Below are 24,455 nucleotides of genomic sequence, written 5' to 3'. Positions count from 1 at the left end.
AACACATGTAGGTACTCCTAGAAAAAAGAGGTGGTTAACATTACAAGGGCTAGGATAATTGGGTGTTTAGGCCCTAGGCCTCATGCCACCATCCATGCATGAAACAGTACTGTTTTGGGCTGAATAACCTGTGACACCCTGCAACACACACCTAAGGGCTGACGTCTAGCTGCATGTAGGACCGATATGAGAATGAGTCTTGGTCCCGCCTTAGGGCCCTTTCACACGGGGCAGATCAGTAATGATCCACCCCGTGAACCTCCGCTTGCTCAGCAGGGATCGCTCCGTTGATCCCCGCTGAGCCGGCAGATGACAGGACGGTCCCTGCACATTGTGCAGGGACCGCCCTGTCTTTTCTCTACTTTCCCCTATGGGGCGGATCGGATGAACATAGACCAACTGTACGTGTTCATCCGATCCGATCCAAAGACGGAAGGAAAAATAGGGTTTTCCTCTGTCTGCAGAATCAGGAGGAAGCGGGCGAGATCGGGTGTCAGCGAATGTATGTCCCTTTTTCATCTGTACACAGATGGATGAAGGCAGACATACAGTCCACATGTGTGAAAGGGGCCTTACCCATAGAACAAACATATTTTTAAAAAAGTGTCTCTATTGTAGCCGCCTGTAACCTCACAGGATCAATCAAACTAAGGAGGTAAGTACTGCACCAGGAGCCATTGAAGGTTACATAAATATGATGATGTGATCAATGCACTTCACCTAAATTGTCCAATCACAGGCTGGAGCAAGTCCAATGCCAGGCTGTTGTACTTAACAAAAAAAATATGTTAAGTAGAATATGAAGGCTGAGGATGTTTAAAGAGCAAACTATAGGATTGACATACTTCTCCTGGCTTCATTACATAGTAAACCACTGACCAAGAGAAAGCATTCAGCCAAGTCTGAAAGCAGAATTAAATTGTGATGGCGTTGGCCAGTATTTGCCATACTGTGCAAGTATTACAACACATTATAACACATGCCATCTTCCGGTCTAACCTCCCTGCATTCATTCTGTCTCCACTGTATTTTCCTCTGAATAATACAAGTTCCATACGTGTTTCCCCGAAAATAAGACCTACCCCGAAAATAAGCCCTATTGTGATTTTCGGGGAGGGCGGCAATATAAGCTCTACCCCAAAAATAAGACCTAGTATGTGATGTAGGCTGTGTCTGCTAGATGCCTTCTGTATTGTGCCGCTTGGCACTCAGCTGACCTCTCACTGCTCTCCTTCTCTTCTCCCAGCGGGGGATTTTGCCCCCCCCCCAGTGCTCAGAGTGGCAACAAGAGCTCCCATGGGCCATGGAAGCGTAGAGCGGCGCTCAGCTGATGTCCCGCTGCTCTTCTCTTCTGCCAGCTGTTAGCGGGGGGATCTCGGGCCCCCCTCCCTCTGCAGTGCTCTGGTGGGTCATGGGAACGGCACTATGGAAAGGTGTTTGTTACACATGGATTGCAGAAAGGTACAGTTTTCATTATCTGATACGGGAATACAGCGCATGCTGGAGTTTTGCAGGCATTTTTACTTGGTTCCATTGGCCAGATACATTATATCAGCATTCGGATCCAATGGGCCAGAACTGTACATTGTATTTCACATGCGCCACAGCCAGTGTACAGATAGAAAGAAATTGCTAGCCGGTGCGTAAAAGAGGATCCTTGCAGAAATTATTTTTAAACTCTCGTCTACCAAAGACCCTACCTGCTGGAAATTTTTGTTTTTTTTTATTTATTTTTCTGGTACAATATTTTTATTGAAATATAAAAAAAGGGGAAAACAGACAACAAGTTCCCACGCAGGGCATATGGACATAAAACATAAGTACACATGAAAGCACATAATAAAATATATACTATAAGGGAACTAATTGTAAATTACCACCATCTCTCCAGCCGGGACCAGGGGGCAGTGCGTTATGCCTGAGCCTTGAGACCCAGGGGCCAAGGTAGGTAAAGGGGGGCGGAGTTATTCGCAAAACGGGGGAGAAGAAAATAAAAAAATAATAATGAGAGAAGAAACAAAAACAAAACAAAACAAAGAAACAAACATAAAAACACACACAACAGAGGGGGAAAGAGGGGAGGAATACAGCAGAACAATGAGCAAAAAGCCCAGAAGCAAAGAAGGAGAAAGGAAGGACCCTCAGGCTGGAAGTGAGGTCAAATTGAATTTGGAGCCCTAGACTAGACGGGTGCAAACTAGGGAGTGTATAGGACCACCACGGGGCCCATACCTTAAGGAATTTAGCATGGGAGTCGTGGAGGACGCTAGACATCTTTTCATGGATCATAAGGGTCATCAGGGTATTCTTGACCTCTGGGAATGAGACAGAAGTTTTTTTCCAGGCCCTCGCTATTGTTCGCTTGGCAGTGATAAATAGGTATGTGACTAATTTCTACTGATGAGAGAAGAGGCCCGGGATTGGGCAATGGAGTAATGCATATTTGGCGTCCTTACGGAAGGGGACATGAAATAGGGAGGATAATAGGCCAAAGACCCTTGACCAAAATCTAACTAGGCGGGGGCAGGACCACCATGTGTGCAGTTTATCTCCTCGTTGACCACAACCTCGAAAGCACCTGTCAGTACATGATGGGGAAAATTTTAGTTTTAAAGATTTATTCCCGCTTCTCTCCTATATGTTTCCTCCAGGTCAATAATTCAATGGGGCTTAAAAGTGTAACCGTTGTTTACTCAACAAAGTGAAAATTCCCTTTGCAAAGTTAAAGTTCCCTTAGATTAATAAATACACTAAAGTTGTGTTCACTTTAACTACACAATCCTCTGAAGGGAAACTTAAAAAAACAGGATGACCTACTTCACATGATTGGATGACTGAAATAAACACAACTTCACCATGTTGACCATAAGATAATCAATATTGTAAAAGGGTTGAAGCAGCACTAATTGTCAAAGTGCAAGGTGCTAGAAGTGCAAAGTGCTAATAAATGGTCCAATATAACATAATATAATAAACACAATCTGTGTAAGAGTATCTAACAATACATGTGAATTATATAATCCAAAAAGTCAAAAAATAGTAAAAAGAAAAAAATAATATAAAAATGTATATTGTATAAATAAAAAAAATGGTGTTTCCCAAAAAAGTCAATATATAATCATATAGTTCACACAAAGGGTCACAATCTCCCAGAAGAGACAACATTTTCCTTGGGAGGAGGCGCTTAGTGACGTCAACTTCCGGGCATGACCGGAAGTGTGTGTACTCTAATAGCGTTTTTTAATGCTTGGAGTTTTTTGACCATTGTTTTTATGTATGTTTTTATGTAATACTTTTACAATAAACGCTTTACCTGCTTTATAAAACTTACTTCACCATGGAGTCCCTCTTGTTTTGTTCCTGAGCTACAGAGTAAAAAAAGAACTTAGGAATAGACGGGGGAAGTGGTGGAAAGGCTGCAGTGATCCCCGCTTGCTGAACACACATAAGCGTTGGAGAATATCATCTTTAATGCTGGAGATTGATCGACGACTTGTCTGACCCTTCTGGGTCCATCATTAAGGTGAGGGGCTGTCATCATGGGTGGTGGATTGTGAGAATATGCCTGGCAGCCTCCGGTGTAAGCCTGCGTAATTCAAAGGGGCGTGTGCCATTTAAATTAGACGCGCTCCCGTGCTGGACCCACTGCGCATGCTCCGTTTCGAAATTCCCGCCGTGCTTTGCGCGAAGTGACGTCATTTTTTCGAACGGCGACGACGTGCGTAACGCACTTTCGGATTTCCGGACGTTTTACGCAAGCCAAAAACATTTTTACATTTCGATGCGGGAACGACGGCCATACTTTAAACAGCACATACGTGTGCTGTCTAAAGTTAGTGCACCTAAAACGACGACTAACTTTGTGACGGGAAACTAGACTAGCAGTGACGTAGAGAACGCGAAAAACCGCTGTGGATCACCGTAACTACTAATTTGCATACCCGACGCTGGTTTACGCCGCAAACTCCCCCCAGCGGCGGCCGCGGTATTGCATCCTAAGATCCGACAGTGTAAAACAATTACACCTGTCGGATCTAAGGGATATCTATGCGTAACTGATTCTATGAATCAGTCGCATAGATACTCTGAGAGATACGACGGAGTATCTGAGATACTCTGTCGTATCTCGGCTGAGAATCTGGCCCTATATGATTATATATTTACTTTTTTGGGAAACATATTTTTTGGACTCATATTTATATATATATATATATATATATATATATATATATATATATATATATATATATATATATATATATATATATATATATATATATATATATATATAAAATCAGCCCTCAAAATTTCCACTCGCCTACTAGCATTTGGCGAGTGGACTTAAGCTGGGGGCGAGTGATGACAGGGCTGCATGACCAATCTCCCTCCAATCTGTGCCTACACTTAGAGTCCCGATGAGATTGGCGGCCGAAGAGGAAAGGTGCATGCTCGGGAAAAGTAGTCTGGTGAGCCACGCACAGGCAGAGCAGTACACATGTGCTCTACTTACAATTCTCATTAAGCCATGGGACCTAACAGTATGACCACTCTGAGCCTGCCCCCCTCCCCCGGGCCCCGACCAATGTAGCTGGAGAGCAGAAAGTAATGAGTGAGGTGGAGGATTGCAAAAATTACCACTCCGGTGCAGCGCTCACTGAAAGTTGCCCTGACATGAGAGCGGCAGCCTTCTAGTTTGTGCATTTTTCTTCTCCTTGTGCTCTATGTAAGTGTCCAACAGTTTAGCCTGAGCACTGTGAACAGACTGGTCTCAATGTGTGCTGTGCGCTGTCAGTGTGCGCTGTGCTATGGTGTCAATGGCTGTACAGTTGTGTGGATCTCAGCGCTGGATTGTACTCCCTCCCGCTGTGCTGCAGCTCCTCTCCTCTCTGCCAGCCTGAATAAAATGGGGAAGTGGGGACATGCAAGCGTGGAGCCACACACACAGGCTCCTGATGATGAGATGAATGGGAGAGAGAGGATGGATGGGAGTTGCAGAGGAGACAGCAAGAGAATGGGGAAGAGACCCAGTTCTAGTGCCCTGTCCCTCTGGTCTGCCCCCAGTGCCCTGTCCCTCTGGTCTGCCCCAAGTGCCCTGTCCCTCTGGTCTGCCCCAAGTGCCCTGTCCCTCTGGTCTGTCCCCAGTGCCCTGTCCCTCTGGTCTGTCCCCAGTGCCCTGTCCCATTTTGTTAAAGTTGTTGTTGGTAATATTTAATTTTGTAACTTGATTCTGCATAAAACATTGTCATTCCATGAGATAATCTACGAGGGCGTGTTTACGGGTGCAATTAGGTGCAGGGCAGTGTATGAATTAGGTGGGGCAACTGGTGGCGGGTAACTCTTGAGGCCTGGCTAGTAGCTCAGGACTTGAAATTTTGAGCCCTGTGTATATATAATATACATTTTTTTATTATTTTTCTATTTTTACATTTTTTTGGGATTATATGATGCACATGTATTGTTAGATACTCTTACACAGATTGCGTTTATTATATTATGTTATATTTATATTGGATAAATGGTTATTAGCACTTTGCACTTCTAGCACTTTGACAATTAGCACTGCTTCAACCATTTTACAATATTTATTTGTGTTGGTTGACATTGCAGGAGTTCAGCTGCTGCTTGTCATTTGATATTTACATTAGCACTACCATTATAGTTTTTTTACTTATACATTGACGACACCAAGTGGTAGGCACATTGGTACCCCCCTGTTTCATAAGATAATACAACTTTCACTTTGCAGGGTTCACATTCCGCTGTGTAGAGTGAACAATGTGAATTTATTTTACATTTTTTCCTTTAGCATGATTGGGTGTTCTTTGCACAGTAAAAAATAATTTTTCTTAACATCATTCGCTAAGTAGAAATTTTGGGCCAGATCAACAAAAGGGATACGACGGCGTATCTACTGATACGCCGTCGTATCCCTGTTTCTATCTTTGGAACTGATCCACAGAATCAGTTTCCAATAGATAGGCAGAAGATCCGACATGTGTAAGGGACTTACACTGTCGGATCTTAGGATGCAGTACCTCGGCCGCCGCTGGGGGCATTTCTCGTCGAAATGCCGCTTCGGGTATGCAAATTAGCACTTACGGAGATCCACGAAGCTTTTACGCTTCGTTTTTTCTCCGTAAGTATTAGTTTGCAAACGCAAAATTAGGGCTGTTTTTTACAAGGCCTAAACTGTTTAGACCTTGTAAAAGTAGACCCTTCTATCCCGCGTCGCCGTCTTTTTTTTTTTTCAATTTTTTTTTTTTTTTCGCCGCAACTCGTATTTTTTTTTTACCCCCGTCGCGATTCTCAAAACTCGGGGCAACGTAAAACCGCGCAAAGCACATCGGGAAAATTACGTCGTGAGCATGCGCAGTACGGCCGGCGCGGGCCTAATTTAAATGGGACTCGCCCCATTTGAATAGGAACGCCTTGCGCCGGCCGGATTTAAGTTACACAGCCGAAGATTTCTAGGTAAGTGCTTTGTGGATCGGGCACTTAGGTAGAAATTTTGTGGCGGTGTAACTTAAATGGGAATATTTAAGTTACGGCGGCTGGCTGTGGATCTGGCCCTCAGTTTGCAAAGTGAACATGCTGATTAAATCAACCCTAACGTGCAGCAAAGTAAAGGACAAGAACAATCACTGTGCCTGTGCTTTTACAAATCAAGCCAGCACAAGATTCCTTTAACTGCAAAACATTTTGCCCTGGCTGTGTTGTCTAGCAGAAGTGGCTAGATTGCAGGAGTAGCTGAACAGAATTACCAGTCCTTCAGCACCTAAAAGGCATTTTGTGCCAACAATTTGGGGAAGGTCCTTTTCTTCTCCAGCATGACTGTACTCGTGTACAGAGTAGGTCTATTAAGATATGTTTGATGAGTTTGGTATGGAAGACTGTGATGGGTGTTATTATATTGAATAGTCTTGTTTTGTACATATTTGTAAATCAATATCACATACCTGTATACCAGTGCTCTCCAAACTTTCTAAACAAAGGGTTGGTTTACTGTCCTTCTTAGGGGGGGCCACAGTGGAAGTAGAAAATGCCCCAGTGACAGTAGGAGTAAAAAAACTTACATAGTGCCTGTAGTCAGTAGAATGAACAATAGTAACCAACTGGTATTAGTGGGAGGAATAGTGCCTAATTGTTTATATCAGTGGGAGAAATTATGCACCATTCCTGGTGTCAGTGGGAGGACTGAGTGTCCCATCATTGGTATCAGTGCAAGAAAAAATGCCCCATTCTTGGTGTCAGTGAGAGGAATGATTCCCTTCTCCTGGTGTCAGTGGAAGGAATGGTGTGCCCTTGTTGGTGTCAGTGGAAGGAATGGTGTCTCCTTGCAAAGCTCCTCATTTGGCTCACAGGCCGCAGTTTGAGGACCACTGACATATCCAAATTCTATAATACAGGATTGGTAATCAGATGAGGTCTCTTCCATAGCATATCATTTCAAAATATATATACTGTATTAGCTGGCGTATAAGACTACCTTTTACACTTAAAGAAAAGGGCCAAAAAGCAGGGGTCGTCTTATACGCTGGGTCAGCTGCTCGCATGCCTGCTAGGTGTGCGGTAATACTGTATGTAGCCGAAGCTACATACAGTATATACCGCTTAGTCAATCGCGGTGAGCGATGTATTCAAATGAATACAGAGCCTGCTCGGATTGGAGTAACAACCTCTGCCAAACCGAGTGCCTACATACAGTAGCCTGCTCGGATTGGCTTTGAGAGTAAGAGAGGTGCGGGCTGATGATGTTACAGCCTCTGCCAATCCAAGCAGGCTTTGTATTCATTAATAAAATACATCGCTCACCGTGATTGGCTCCAGCTCCAGCAAGAAGAATATGGCTCCAGCTCCAGCAAGAATAAAGAAGAATATGGCTCCAGAAGGATGAAATATGAAGCGTCGGAAGCCTTGGAAGGGGGGTCGTCTTATACAGTGAGTACAGGCAAAAAATCTTAAACTGTAAAATTAGGGGGTCGTCTTATACGTCCGGTTGCCTTATACACCGGCAAATACGGTAAATATCTACTGAAATTTTAGTAGAGTTTACAGGAGTTAGCAATGGCAGCCTTCTAAAAGGCTGTCACAATTGGCTATCTGGGCAGTGGAAGTTCATAAAGATATGAAAAACAAAACAAAAAACACACAAAATAGCTGAAGCAGTTGTTTTGGATGGATGTGAACCCAGTGATTTCTTATTATCTATTAAAGTAGTACAGTTTTACTGTAATCCCAAACATGTAAGTCATTGTGAAGTCTTAACACTCAGCCGGCATACTGGTTATTCAACAATTACTCAACATTTTAAAGCCACTGGATCGGTATGGATTTACATTCAGTCAAGGATCTAAACACCAACAAGGCACCAATTTATAGTCATGCTCAAAAGTTTGCAGGAATTGTGAAATGCTGGCATTAATATTGAAAATATGATTGATCATGACCAAAAACTCGTCTTTTATTTAAGGATAGCAATCACATGAAGCCATTTATTAACAACGTTTTTTGGATCTTTTTTAAATCATAATAACAGAAATCACCCAAATGGCCCTGATAAAAAGTTTACACACCCTGGAATGTTTGGCCTTGGTACAGACACAGAAGGTGGCACACACAGGTTAAACTGGCAATTAAAGGTTTATTTCCTACATCTGTGGCTTTAAATCACAATTAGTGTCTGTTTATAAATAGTCAACAAGTTTGTTAGCTCTCACATGGATGCACCAAGCAGGCGAGACACTGAACCATGAGGAGGTAGAAAAGAACAGTCAAAAGACATGCATAACAAGGTAATGAAACTTTACAACAATGGAAAAGGATATAAAAAGATATCCAAAGCCTTGAATATGCCAGTCAGTACTGTTTAATCACTTATTAAGAAGTGGAAAATTAGGGGCTTTTGATACCAAGCCAAGGTTAAAGTAGACCAAAAAAGATTGCAGCCACAACTGGCGGAAGAATTGCTCAGGATACAAAGAAAAACCCACAGGTAACCGCAGGAGAAATACAGGCTGCTCTCCAAAAAATATGGTGTGGTTGTTTAAGGAGCACAATTCAACAATATTTTAACAAAAAAGTGCTGCATGGTTGAGGTGCCAGAAGGAAGCCTTTACTGAGCCAATGCCACAAAAAAAGCCAACGAGGCATGTCAAGATGGTGTTAGGCATATTGTAACCAGGCCTTTTGTGGAACTTGTACATAAAGGCTTCTTTCTGGCAACTCGACCATGCAGCTCTTTTTTGTTCAAGTATCATCGTATTGTGCTCCTTAAAAACCACCACATTATCTTTTTCCAGAGCAGCCTGTATTTCTCCTGAGATTACCTGTGGGTTTTTCTTTGTATCCCAAACAGTTCTTGTGGCAGTTGTGGCTGAAATAATTCTTGATCTACCTGACCTTGGCTTGGTTTTAAGAGATCCCCACATTATCAGTACTGACTGGCATATTCAAGGCTTTGGATATCTTTTTATATCCTTTTCCATCTTTGTAAGGTTTCATTACCTTGTTACGCATGTCTTTTGACTGTTCTTTTCTACCTCCCCATCAATGCATCCATGTGAGAGCTAACAAACTCATTGACTATTTATATACAGACACCAATTGTGATTTAAAAAGCCACCAATGTGGGAAATTAACCTTTAATTGCCATTTTAACCTGTGTGTGCCACCTTCTGTGTCTGTACCAAGGCCAAACATTCCAGGATATGTAAACTTGTTATCAGGGCCATTTAGGTGATTTCTGTTATCATTATGATTTAAAAAGGATCAAAAAAACATGTGATAATAAATGTCTTTATGTTATTGCTATCTTTAAATAAAAGACAGTTTTTTTGGCATAGTCACTCATATTTTCAATATTAATGCCAAAATGTCACAATTTCTGCCAGGGTATGCAAATTTAGAGTACAACTGTGTTCTCCCAGTCCACGAGGACGGGTGATCGTACATAGCCGGCCGGCTCCAATTTTAAAGTTTTGATCTTTTGTAAGTGTTATTTTTTATTCTATTAAACCACAAGATTCTACGGTACGTCACTATTGTTGGATTTATTTCATTTTTCGGTGGTAACTGTTGCCGTGGAAACTGGGGGAGTCTCAATCTGATGAGGTTGGAGATAGTTCCGCAAAGGCCCTGGCTGGGGTTCAGCCGCATGCCGTGCAAATTTATTGGTCTGGTAAGCGCATAAGTTTTGCGGTGATCCCTATCGGTGGTGGTTCTCTCCTCTGAATGTGTTATCATATGGTATTTCTCAGTATATTCGGTACATCACTATGTGAGTTTTTTTCTTGGAATTTCCATACCCCTTCATCTACTGGGAGGACTCTCATCTCTGATGTTGGCAACAGCTCCATATTAAAGGCCCTGGCTGGGGTGCAGCCGCAAGCTCAATTAGCTTGCCTTCTGGTAAGCACGCATCCTTATTAAATTCATCGGTGGTGGTTTAGCCTAGCTTCACTGCATTGTTTATCTAACAGCGGTTCTTTTGAATTGTTGTCTGTATTGTAAGCTAGCCAGGAATCCCATCGGGAAAACCAACGTTTTTTTCCTGACGGGGATTCCAGGCCGTGTGTACAGGGCTTAAAGGGGTTGTAAAGGTTATTTTTTTATTTTCTAAATCGGTTCCTTTAAGCTAGTGCATTGTTGGTTCACTTACCTTTTTCCTTAAATTTCCCTTCTTAATGTTTTTTTTCTTTGTTTTCTTTGTCTGACTTTCTCACTTCCTGTTTCTCCTCAGTAAGGTGTTCAGTAAGCTGTTCTAAATGACTTCCCACTGCGCAGATGATGGTGGAAAGCTTACTGAGGAGAAACAGGAAGTGAGAAATTCAAACAAAGAAAAAAAACATTTAGAAGGGAAATCAAAGGAAAAGGTAAGTGAACCAAAATGCACTAGCTTAAAGGAACCTATTTAGAAAATAAAAAAGACAAACCTTTACAATACAACCCCTTTAAGAACTGTTACTTACTCCGAGATCAACAGATCAAATTTAAATATGCATCTGTAGTCTGGTGTCTCCTTACACACTGACACACAATGGGTCAGTATCACAGCATTTTCATAAGAACTGGTCAGGAATTGCACCCTACAAATTTCTTTCATCACACCTTTTCATTAAACAAGAAACCCCAAAGACTCTTATAATGCAACCTTACCACTTGACCAGGGCACTCAGCATTACAGGCCAGGGACTCATATACAGCTTCTTTGCTTGTGCACGCTCCCTTGTAGCAGACCTGCAAAGGCAGAACAATTTCCCTGAATCCATGAGATATTTACATTGTACATCATCTGAAGAATAGACAATTGGCTTCATATCCTATAAAGTAGCACACTTATATGAGTGTTCCCTAGGGTGTTTCATTTTTCCAAAGATGTGATTTTCATTTGACTTTGCTTACACCCCGAGTCTCCGTGATGTAAAAGATATATATGCCAAATTTCAAGAAGATTGGATAATATTTAGGGGTTGCACACATTGATCACCTTTATCACAAACTAGTGAAATTTCTAACATTGAACTAAGTGTACAAAAGAAGAAAAAAAGATTGATATAAGAATAAACATTACAAAGCTATTGCTGAAATTAATAAGACTGTTATACTGGAAGCCTCATCTCCATCATCACAAGCACCTAGTGACGAAGAGGCTGAGTTTTCGCCTCCAGCAACGAAAAAATTACATTCAAGTCCTAGATTTAAACCTCTTGATCAGACACTCACGTCTACTTGGGATCGAGAACAGCTATCTATTCGACAAGTACTTATTTTATAGCAACTGTAAACAGCCTTGACCACAATGTTTCAAAAATGTCCATATCTCCAGCTACCGTTTACCGAGCTCGGGCCATCAATAGAAGTAAAATGGCAAAGGAAATCGAAGAGTCACTCTTAGAAAATCCTCCTCATTTGGTCTTGCATTGGAATAGTAAACTGTTGCCCTCAGTTGCCCATGGGAATGTCAAAACCTTGGAAGATAGAGTTGCAGTTCTAGTGACTGGCAAAGATTTTAAGCATTTGCTTGGCATACCTGTTGCCCTGAAAGGCACTGGTGAGCAGTAGTCATTCGGGAAGTGGACCGATCAGGGCTACGTGACAATATAATCGGTATATCTTTTGATACTACAGCATCTAATACATCCAAGGGGCATGTACCAGAATTGAAAGGGAAATCGGAGAAACATTTTTGTGGTTGGCTTGCCGTCATCACATCCATTAAAATACTATCCAGTCAAGCTGTTAAGGAAAATATGACAAAAAATTTAGAAATCAAACCTGCAAAGAAAAAAGGAAGTGAAACAATTAGAGGGTAAAAACATGGTTTATGAACGAAAAAACCTGAGCCATTTTGTTACTTATGGGGTAGATTCAGGTAGCAATTGCGTCTGCGTAACCATAGTTACGCAGCGCAATTGCTTACTTGCGCCGGCGTTACGAATGCTCCCGATTCAGGAACCTCGTAACGCCGACTACAGCCTAAGATATGCGTGGCATAAGGCTCTTATGCCCTCATATCTTAGGCTGCATTCTTACGTTGGCCGCTAGGTGGCGTTCCCGTTGTGGTCAGCGTATAGTATGCAAATTGCATACTAACGCCGATTCACAACATTACGCGAGCCCTGCGTACGCAGTTTACGTCGTTTGCGTACGTCGGGTTTCGCGTAAGGCTGCACATGCTAAAAGCAGGGGCAGCCAATGCTATAGTATACCGGTCGTTCCCGCATCGCAAGGTTTGAAATTTACGTAATTTGCGTAAGTGAATCGTGAATGGCGCTGGACGCCATTCACGTTCACTTTGAAGCAAATGACGTCCTTGCGAAAGTTTCCCGACGGAGCATGCGCTCTACGCTCGGCGCGGGAACGCGCCTAATTTAAATGATTCCCGCCCCCTACGGAATCATTTACATTAGGCGCCCTTACGCAGGGCATTTTTGAAGAGCGCCCACGCAAATTACGTGGCTACTGCTTCATGAATGAAGCGTAGCGCAAATAATTTGCGTAGGCGCAGGGTAAAAAGGGTACACTGCGCCTCCGTAAGGAGCACGCAGCTGTACCTGAATCTACCCCAATGAAACAAAGACGTTCTTTGAATTGTTTGGGATCCACGACGTGACAGAATACTGCAGTGACCCTCTAAGAAGCCATGTGCACGCTCTTAACCCCTTCAACACAGGGCTTTTATACCCACCTCCATACCGAGCCTATTCTGGCACTTCTTTCCTACATGTACAAATCATCATTATTTTGCTAGAAAATTACTCACTTACCCCCAAACACTATATATGTTTTTTAGCAGACACCCTAGGGAATAAAATGGTGGTCATTGCAACTTTTTATCTTGCACGGTATTTGCGCAATCATTTTTCAAACGCCTTTTTTTGGGGAAAAAAATTGTTTCATTAATTGAAAAATAACAAAACAGTAAAGTTAGCCCAATTTTTTTGTAAAATATGAAAGATGATGTTACACCGAGTAAATAGATACCTAACATGTCACGCTTTAAAATTGTGCATACTCATGGATTGGCGCCAAACTTCGTTACTTAAAAATCTCCATAGGCGACGCTTTAAAAAAAATTACAGGTTACCAGTTTAGAGTTACAGAGTATGTCTAGTGCTAGAATTGCTCTACATGCTCTAACGCATGCTGCGATACCTCACATATGTGGTTTGAACGACGTTTACATACATAGGCGGGACTTACGTGTGCGTTCGCTTCTTAGTGCGAGCTACCGGGGACAGAGGCGTTTTAATTTTTTTTTTCTTTTTTTACTTTATTTATTTTTTACACTTTAAAAAAAAAAAAAAAATTGATCACTTTTATTCCTATTACAAGGAATGTAAACATCCCTTGTAATAGGAAAGGTGTGTGACAGGTCCTCTTTAACCACTTAAGGACCTTGGCTGTTTTTCAGATTTGGCTTTTCCAAGACTAAAACATTTTTTTTTGCTAGAAAATTACTTAAAACCCCCAAACATTATATATTTTTTTTCTAACACCCCAGAGAAGAAAATGGCGGTCATTGCAATACTTTTTGTCACACTATATTTTCGCAGCTGTCATACAAGTGCACTTTTTTTGGAAAAAAAATTACTTTTTTGAATAAAAAAATAAGACAACAGTAAAGTTAGCCCAATTGTTTTATAAATTGCGCCCGATCGTGGAATGGCGTAAAAATTTTACCCTTAAAAATCTCTATAGGCGACATTTAAAAAATTCTATATGTTGCATCTTTTGAGCTACAGAGAAGGTCTAGGGCTAGAATTATTGCTCTAACGATCGTTGTGATACCTCACATATGCGGGCACTACTCACGTATGGGTTTGCTTCTGCGCGCGAGCTCGTCGGGACTGAGCGCTTTAAAAAAAAAATTGTTTTGTTTTCTTATTTATTTCATTATTTTTTACACTGAAAAAATAAATAAAAATATGGATCACTTTTATTCCTATTACAAGCAATGTAAACATCCCTTGTAATAGAAAAAAAACATGACAGGTCCTCTAAAATATGAGATCTGGGGTCAAAAAGACCTCAGATCTCATATTTAGACTTAAATGCAAAAAAAAAAAAAAAATTGCCATTTGAAAAAATGACATTTAGAAAATATTGCTTTAAGAAGCATGGGCGGAAGTGATGTTTTGACGTCACTTCCGCCCTGCTATGCTATGGGAACGGGTGGGGGCCATCTTGCCTTCACTTGTATCCCAGCCTAGGGGAGGAAAGGACCCGATCGCCTCCGCCGCTACCGACGGCTCCGGTAACCAGCGGAGGGCGCGGGAGAGCAGCGGAAGGGGGGGCCCTCTCCCGCCGCCGATAACGGTGATCTCACAGCCAATCCGCTGCGGAGACCACGTTATCGTTTACAGGACCGCTCACAGTAAAGATGGATATCTCAGTTGTGGCAGCAGCTGCTGCCGTTACCGAGATATCCATCTTTAAAAAAGGACGTATATAGTCGTGAGCAGGTCCTTAAGTGGTTAAGGAGAGATGCGGGGTCAATAAGACCCCACATCTCTCCTTCAGGCTGGAAAGCATGAGATCGGGAAAAAATATTCACCGATCTCGTGCTTACTAGCTGCAATTGGGGCTTTTTTTACTTCCTGGTACCCGGGCGTGACGTCATCACATCGCGCCCGGGCCTCTGACGGTCATAGAGATGACTGGTGACCATCTGGTCACCAGTCATCTCTATGCTTCTTATCTAGTGCTGGGCGATTCTTTCTCCGGGCCCCCGATGGCACGGGAGAGCCCGGAGAAGCACCGGAAGGTGGCGGGAGGGAGTGATGTCCCCTCCCACCACCTATAAGAACGATCAAGCGGCGGAGCCGCTGCTATGATCGTTCTTATGGTGCGCAGGATCGCCGCCGGAACACAATGATATCTGAATGATGCCTCTAGCTGCAGGCATCATTCATACATCACCGCACAAAGTACAGGACGTGGGAGATCCCCTTTGTGGACGTCATATGTCTATGTGCGGTATTGAAGTGGTTAAGGTTGTCAATGATACCACAGAAAGAGAAATTGCTCTGATAAAAAAGTATAACGAATTGGTCAGTGATGAACAACAAAAACAATTCTTGTTGAGGGTAGTCGAGCATCACAGAAAAGTCATCACCAAGCAAACAAAACAAGGGATTGCATCGTTCAAAGTTGATTAAAACACATGTTTGCCTATCATATTACCTATTAATCTTAGTGTATAGTTTTAATAGTATTTTAGGTTTGTGATTTCTAGGTTTCCCAATAAAATAAAATAAAGTAATTAACATTGAAAAATCTTATTTTATGCCTACTTTTACAAAACAGATCAAAGTGTGCAACCTCTAGATATTATCCAATCTTCTTGAAATTTAGCATATATATATTTTACATCACTGAGACTATGGGCATAAGCAAAGTCTGCAAAAATGTTAGTTTTTTTTTTTTTGACTTAGAAAATAAAAACACTCTAGTGTTCCCACACACACAATTCATCAGTCAGGAATATATGCATGTCAAGTCTTTTAAATATCTGCAAAGGAAAATAAACAATGGAACTAAATACATTTTGTCACCAGTTTTAATGGTCTAAATATTTCAGGAAATATAAATGACATATCAATAAAACCTTGACTGAGTACTGTGGTTAGAGTGCCCAAGTACCCATAAGTTGTCATTAAGCCTAACCTTTTTAAAATGTATTTATTGGTAAGTCTGGGGATGAATGAGCACCTGGTCACAATATGTGCAGTGCCTGGCATTTTTCCACTTTAGATCAACACCAGTCACCAAGAGGAAACATGGAAACCTGTTGTTTTCTATGTGCCTTGATCAAATCACATCACAATGCTGGTGTGATGTGTGATGTTTAGTTGTGTGCAAAAATGGGAACACGTCGCATTTTTCTGCAGTGCACTGGATGGCACCGGAGGTCAGAGACCCAAATGGAGTGTTCAGTTTGTACACTTCCAATAAAATGAAAAAAATGTCAACAGAGCATTGCACTGCCTCCTCACTTTCTGTCAGGTTTTTATTTCTGTCTGTGACCCCATTGTGGAAAGCCTCCGTCACAGACAGAAATGAAAGCATGACAGAGGCTTTAACCCAAAACTATTAAATCCAAAACAAAAATGTTTTGGTGGGATTTGGACTTTAAAGGGACACTGGGTTGATTTACTAAAACTGGAGAGTGCAAAATCTGGTGCAGCTCTGCATGGTAGCCAATCAGCTTCTAACTTCAGCTTGTTCAATTAAACTTTGACAAATAAAACCTGGAAGCTAATTGGACTCTATGCAGAACTGCACTGGATTTTGCACTCTCCAGCTTTAGTATATCAACCCCACTGGGTCTTTAATCACCTTGCAACCATCCCATGTTCATTTACTGCAGCAGGACCGTTGCTGTGCACTGGATCATGTATCTGATATGTAATCAGCGCTTCCGGGTAAGGGGTGTGCGTGCCCACTGCCCCGACTGTGCTGTGATTTGTAACAGCACAAGCCGATCAGAGGGTCCTGACTAGGGTTGAGCGAACCCGAACTGTAAAGTTCGGGTTCGGTACGGACTTTGGGTTTTTCCCGAACCCGAATAATTTAAAAAAGTTCGGGTCCGGGATCGGAGTTCGGGAAAAAAAATGCGTGGAGGTCCCCGCAAATTCAATAACCAGACCCTTTAGGTCTGGTATGGATATTAAGGGGAACCCGCCGTCAATTTTAAACAAAAATGACGCGCGGTTCCCCCTAAATATCCATAACCAGACCCGTTATCCGAGCACGTTGACCTAGCCGACCGAAGAAAAGAGGGGGGGACAGAGTGCAGCCCCCCCTCTCCTGAACCGCACCAGCCCACATGCCCTTAACATGGGGAGGATGTCCCCATGTTGATGGGGACAAGAGTCTCATCCCCACAACCCTTGCCCGGTGGTTGTGGGGGTATGCGGGCGGGAGGTTTATCAGAATCTGGAAGACCCCTTTAACAAAGGGGACCCCCAGATCCTGACCCCCCCTGTGTGAAATGGTAATGGGGTACACTGTACCCCTACCATTTCACGAAGGAAGTGTAAAGTCTTGTAACTTTACCCCGCTCATTCGCTGGGCTGTGTCCAGCGATGAGAGGAGGTCAGCGATGCTGCTGCGCTGGATGGATGGATCTTCTCATCGCTGGAGCGGAGATCACCCGACGCGGGATCTTCTCATCGCTGGAGATCACCCGCAGCCGTCGCAGGATCAGGACAACGCAGGAAGCCGGGAACGAGTGGATTATCACCGCTGGAGGTTTTTTCTTTTTATTAATAAAGGACTTTATTCTACGGTGTCAGTGTGTTTTTTTTTACAAGACTTTACACTTCCTTCGTGAAATGGTAGGGGTACAGTGTACCCCATTACCATTTCACACAGGGGGGGGGGTCAGGATCTGGGGGTCCCCTTTGTTAAAGGGGTCTTCCAGATTCTGATAAACCTCCCGCCCGCATACCCCCACAACCACCGGGCAAGGGTTGTGGGGATGAGACCCTTGTCCCCATCAACATGGGGACATCCTCCCCATGTTGAGGGCATGTGGCCTGGTGCGGTTCAGGAGAGGGGGGGCCACATTCTGTCCCCCCCTCTTTTCTGTGGCCGGCCAGGTCAACGTGCTCGGATAACGGGTCTGGTTATGGATATTTAGGGGGAACCGCACATCATTTTCTTTTTAAATTGACGGCGGGGTTCCCCTGAATATCCATACCAGACCTGAAGGGTCTGGTTATGGATATTTAGGGGGAACCGCACGTCTTTTTTTTTTTTTTAAATTGATGGCGGGGTTCCCCTTAATATCCATACCAGACCTAAAGGGGCGCATTTTTTTTTCTAAAAGTCTGTGTCCCATTGACTACAATAGGGTTCGGGGTTCAGGTTCCCGAACCCAAACTTTTTTTTTAAAGTTCGGGTTCGGACCCGAACCCGAACATCCAGGTGTCCGCTCAACTCTAGTCCTGACCAATGATTGATCACCGGGACCCACTGATCGGCTCCCTCATTAATGGAAGAGAGTTTTGTGTTCTAAACAACACAGAGCTTTGTAAACTGATAGATCGCTTAGTAAAAGCAGCACATATTGCACACATTTCACTTTGTTGGGCACACAGTTAACCCCTTCATTGCACCTAGACGTTAACCCTTTCCCAGCCAGTGCCATTAGTATAGTGACAGTGTATTATCACTGTAGGACTATCCCCGAAGGAGCTGCTGGTTTGTTTTGGATGGTACATTTACCTCGTGGCTCTCCGAATTCCTAGGGGTGTATGGTGCATATAGCAGTAGAAATGGAATGTCCACGACAGGTGTCTTTTGCTGTGCTCTTTATTACCCAGCTGGCTAAAAACAATAAAACTTGTGGTGAACAAGGTAGCGTTAAAAGGAGAAGAAGAATAGCAGATTCAGGCATATCAATAGGGAAAACAATCCTGCTTCCACATGTAACACTTCTTGCACCACTCCTGCTTGAGTGGGAATAGTGTACCTGCATAGGCCTCTCTCACTGGCCTGGCAGCCAGAGTATCGCTCGAACCTTTAAGGAAAAGTCTCTGCCACAGACCCTCCTGCTATGAACTGGAACCTTTAGGGGAAAAGTCTCTGCCACAGACCCTCCTGCAATGAACTCAGGGAAAGACCTCTGCCACAGGCCTTCCTGATCGTGGTTACGGAAATTAACCTCCTTGATAGAATTACGCCTGGATCTCCTTCAAGTTGCTTTCAGGTACGGACTGACAGGTGACCAGCCTCTCAGTGTCCGGATACCTCGATCCCCGGTGGTTTGTCGAGACCCTATTGGATCGCCAGCCTCTCATTGGCTCTCCTCAGATGGATTCCCCACCGAACAGCTAATTCGCTTGGGATCTTCAAGATTGGGAACCCAGTCGACCACTGGGCTCCCTGCAACAGCTTAAATGTTCCGGACCAACATAGTCCCGGAACCAGGAACACCGCGTGGCTGTTAAATGCCAGGGGGCTGAGGGAAGAAGAGGTGACAGAGATAGAACAGAGGACATAGTGGACATATGCCTCTAACACGTGTCATGTGTCAAAAACCTCTTTCTTCTCCAGGCGTTCTCTTGGTTCCAAAATATTCAGACATAACTTCATTATATGATGGTTTATTCTTCCAACGATTATGACAGCAAACAGTTTATGCTTACATTGTTACGTTGTTACAGACATCATGGCAGGTAGGCATCACAAAGTTACAGAAGGAGGAAATAGATGTTAAGATGATTTGATCTCTCTTGCTTGGGAGAGGGTCCCATCCCTCCCCCATCTCTCCTGTCGGGCCGGGAGACACAGGAAATCCTAACTTACTATGCTCAGCATGTGTACTTATACAAGTTTAACAGCTAACTAAGCACAATTGGCTCGTTTCCAAAGAAGGTTGCGATGAGCTCTAACACTCGCTATGTATATTTAAGTAACATCTCCTCCCCTATCCTTGACATAGGACTTTAAGAATAGATATGGCCTACAACAGATGTAACTGACCTTGTTTGCCCTCAAAGCTACCATGTCTAAACCAAAAATGACTCAGATACATTTATTCATAAAAATATTAATGAATTTAAAATCTAACAGTGGCACGTACGCCCCGGCCTGGTAGGCCATAACGCTGGGGCGCCGTGATGCAGTCACCCCAAAGGTGGGTGCTGCACTCGAAGAAGAAGACCCAGAACCAATAGCATCTTCCCCATAAATACCCTCCCCCAGCATGCACAGCGATGCCCAACCCTCCTGATTGGCTGCTGGGGAAAAGCACCCAAATCTTGACTCCACTGCTGCCACCTACTGCCCTGGGGTGGGAAGAGCACCCCAGCAACAACAGAATGAGCCCACAGCCCAGCCAAGCTGAGACAGAGACCTAAGTTTGAACAGATTAACTGGATCAGAGTTCAATTAATACTCTGATCTCCCTCTAAATTTAAATAGCACGGGTACTTTGAAGTAACCAGGCGCTACATCACTAATTACTGTATCAGCAAGTGTCAGAGTGCCCGCCACATTATCACAGTCCCACTATAAGTCACTGATCACCGCCATTACTAGGAAAAAAATCCTACTATATATATATATATATATATATTGTGACGGTATGCGAGGTGCGTTACATGACAATAGGTACATTTCACCTCGCATTCGTTCCATTATGAGGGAGTGAACCGGAATCCGGTCCGGGTTTCACAGCCTCTGGGGCTGGCTAGGAATCCGGTCCGGATGTTTGGGCCCACTGGAGTCCACAGTCAGGTGGACTTTAAAAGACCAGGAAGAAAGCACAATGGTGTGCTGAGGGTTTTGGAGACTCAGGAAAGAACCTGAGTGTGAGGGACTCTATGGAAAGTAACTGCAGGAAAAGGTTTGCTTTATTGTTATTTTGTGGGCGATGGGGGCCAGCCCCGCACTGTATAGAAAGGAGATCCTGTTTGTTTAGTTTAGCGTCGGACGTAAGGATTTAATTTACTGTTTTGTTTATTTTAACCTGAAAACCATTTACAAATAAAATCTGGCATCCGCCAGACTTAAAAGAAAGTGCCTGCTTACGAACTATGATTTAGAAAAGGTGATCCCCACAAGCTAATCCCTCACACGTGGTGGATTCAGCGGGCACTTTTCTGAAAATGGAGGAAATTTTAAGGGCCCTGCTACAGGCCAATGCGGCTCAGCGAGAAACCAACCGCCAAGTCGCAGAGGCTGCTGCAGCACAATAGAAATAAACAAAAACCAAAAGGTTGACGCTGCGCTAAATTAAATATTGAATTATAAATGTAAATAGCTGCTAGCACTAAATTGTGTACAACAACTTGGTAACATAAAAAAGAAAAAAACAGTGCAGCGCTAGTGAGTGATATTGTGCTCATATAAATTAATAATAAACAAAAAAAGTCATTCTGGAATAAACTGAAAATATAGCCAGAATAGGAAAAAACATAAAAATGCAGATGGATATATGAAGAAAAAGTCTTAAAAAGCCACGAAACAAAGTTCATATGACTCTATCCAGTAATTTTCCTTGTGAAAGAGAAGTGGATTGTGCAGACAATGTGAAAGACTCTTGATTGATGTGAGGTAAGCTGTCACCAATACACCCGTGAGGAAGGATAAGATTGCCTGCTTACCAGATGAAAAGACTGTTTTGCATCAGTCTAATAGGGCCTGTGGGAAGTCTGGTCTCCCAATACCTTAGCCGTCAAGATAACCACGGTATAGCTCAGCATACAATCCAAAGAGTCATAAACCAAAAAAAAGAGAAGAAGGACCTCTCATAGCGTATAACGTTTAAAAATAAAAGAGGGTTTAATAAAAATTGCACTTACAATTAGGCAATATAAATACAGCATGGATAGCAAAACGTCTCCGATCTCTTGTTCCGATGCTTCTCGCTACTCGGTCAGGAAAACACAGCCGGCGTTCAGGACGGAACGCGATGACGTCACGGCACCCTACGATCGTTTCGTCGCTAATGGACTTCAACGGGGGAGTAAGCCGGATGTACTCCCCCGTTGAAGTCCATTAGCGACGAAACGATCGTAGGGTGCCGTGACGTCATCGCGTTCCGTCCTGAACGCCGGCTGTGTTTTCCTGACCGAGTAGCGAGAAGCATCGGAACAAGAGATCGGAGACGTTTTGCTATCCATGCTGTATTTATATTGCCTAATTGTAAGTGCAATTTTTATTAAACCCTCTTTTATTTTTAAACGTTATACGCTATGAGAGGTCCTTCTTCTCTTTTTTTTGGTTTATGACTCTTTGGATTGTATGCTGAGCTATACCGTGGTTATCTTGACGGCTAAGGTATTGGGAGACCAGACTTCCCACAGGCCCTATTAGACTGATGCAAAACAGTCTTTTCATCTGGTAAGCAGGCAATCTTATCCTTCCTCACGGGTGTATTGGTGACAGCTTACCTCACATCAATCAAGAGTCTTTCACATTGTCTGCACAATCCACTTCTCTTTCACAAGGAAAATTACTGGATAGAGTCATATGAACTTTGTTTCGTGGCTTTTTAAGACTTTTTCTTCATATATCCATCTGCATTTTTATGTTTTTTCCTATTCTGGCTATATTTTCAGTTTATTCCAGAATGACTTTTTTTGTTTATTATTAATTTATATGAGCACAATATCACTCACTAGCGCTGCACTGTTTTTTTCTTTTGCTGCAGCACAATAGGTTGCCAGCAGGAGATAAACCGACATTTCACCGAAGCTCTGGTGGAATTGAAAAAGGGGTCCGCACCTCCGGTGGCCGCGGAACCAAAGATAGTATGTGCCTCCTACCACCTGCAAAAGATGACACCGGCGGATGATGTTGAGGCGTACATGGCGACTTTCGAGAGAGTAGCTGACCGCGAAGGATATGACCAAAAGAGCAGTGGGCGGGACTATTGGCCCCATTTCTAACAGGAGAACCCCAAAAGGCCTATTTTGACCTAGAACCAGATAAGGCCCAGGACTATGAGACTCTAAAGACAGAGATACTCGCACGCTTGGGTGTCACCATGGCCGTTCGGGCCCAGCGTGTGCATCACTGGTCCTATTCCAGCAACAAGCCACCCCGGTCACAAATGTTTGACCTGGTCCACCTCACCAGGAAGTGGTTGCAGTCAGAGACTCTGACCAGCCCTTAGATTGTGGAGCGTGTGGTAATGGACTGGTACCTGCGTGCGCTCCCTGCTGCCCTGAGGAAGTGGGTCAGACAGGGGGACCCCAGCACTGCAGCCCAAATGGTGGACCTAGTGGAGAGGCACAGTGCTACTGAGGACTTGGTAAACCCACCTACGCCCATTTCGCTATGTCTAGGGGTGCAAGATCTCCCAGCGGTTCGGGTAAGACTGTTCCAGGATTCAAGAGCTTGGGGACAGTGGATAAAACTGTTGTTACAGCAGATGAGACTGTAGGTCCTAGACCTGGAGACAGGCCAAAGAAGCCAGGAAGGTTTTTGGGACCGGTAAGAGGACTGGGGGTAGGGCAAATACGGTGTTTTCGTTGCCATGCATTAGGCCATATTTCTGCAATGTGATTATGTTGATAGGAAAAGACGCATCTCTCTGTTTGCACAGGTCGCATGTGTTGCGATAGGTCAGAGTCGCCTTGAAAAACAGATGTGCGTTATTTTAGTGGATGGCAAAACTCTCACAGCCCTACTAGACTCTGGTAGTATGGTGACCCTAGTCAGGAGTGCTTGTGTAGACCCCACAAAACTACACCCCAGTAGTATTGGCGTAATTTGCATCCATGGGGACACTCGGGACTACCAGACAGCAGTGGTTGAGGTTGATACCCCCTGGGGCAGTGTAACACATTCAGTGGGGGTGGTACCCTCACTGCTCCATGAAGCTTTAGTGTGGAGAGATTTTCCCAATTTTTGGAAGTTATGGGAGAGCCAAGGGAGGCTCGTAGATAGAGCTCCCCCTGCTGGGGAAACACCATGGTCGGGGACCCAGCCGGAGGGTAACGAACAGGAAGTCAGGAAGTCTCATCTGACCCTGACATGGAGAGTAGCCAAAATGTGGTACCAGACTTGGAAGTCAGGAGGGAGGATTTCTGTACCGAGCAGCTGCGAGAGCCCACCCTCATGAGAGCCAGGGAAAATGTTAAGATGTTGGATGGGGAACCGGTGGATCCCAATTGGGTGGTGTCCTTCCCTTACATGGCAATTAAAAACAATTTGTTATATCAAGTGATAAAACATGGAGAGGAAGAGGTAGAACAGCTACTGGTTCCCAAACCCTTTCGCAGGGTGGTGCTAGACCTGGCTCATAGTCATGTAATGGGGGGACATCTCGGGGTTGAAAAAAACAGGGAGAGAATCGCCCAAAGATTTTTCTGACCCAGTTTGCATGCAGGGGTCAAGGAGTACTGCGAATCGTGCCCCGAGTGCCAATTGTCAGCACCGTCATCCCATTTTCGCAGCCCCCTTGTTCCTCTACCAATAATCGAGGTCCCCTTTGA

General features: G+C 43.7%; 1 protein-coding gene across 1 annotated transcript in view; it reads right to left on the bottom strand.

The window, feature by feature from the left end:
* LOC120930520 overlaps positions 1-24,455 on the bottom strand; it is a 148,299-nt gene that overhangs the window by 4,789 nt on the left and 119,055 nt on the right. The window contains exon 14 of the mRNA XM_040341697.1: positions 11,155-11,235. Coding sequence (XP_040197631.1) covers positions 11,155-11,235 — 81 coding nt within the window. The remainder of the gene's footprint in view (positions 1-11,154; positions 11,236-24,455) is intronic.

The sequence above is a fragment of the Rana temporaria genome, chromosome 3 (genome assembly GCF_905171775.1).
Source record: "Rana temporaria chromosome 3, aRanTem1.1, whole genome shotgun sequence".
NCBI classification, from domain to species: Eukaryota; Metazoa; Chordata; class Amphibia; order Anura; family Ranidae; genus Rana; species Rana temporaria.
This window is presented reverse-complemented; position numbering and strand designations above follow the sequence as displayed.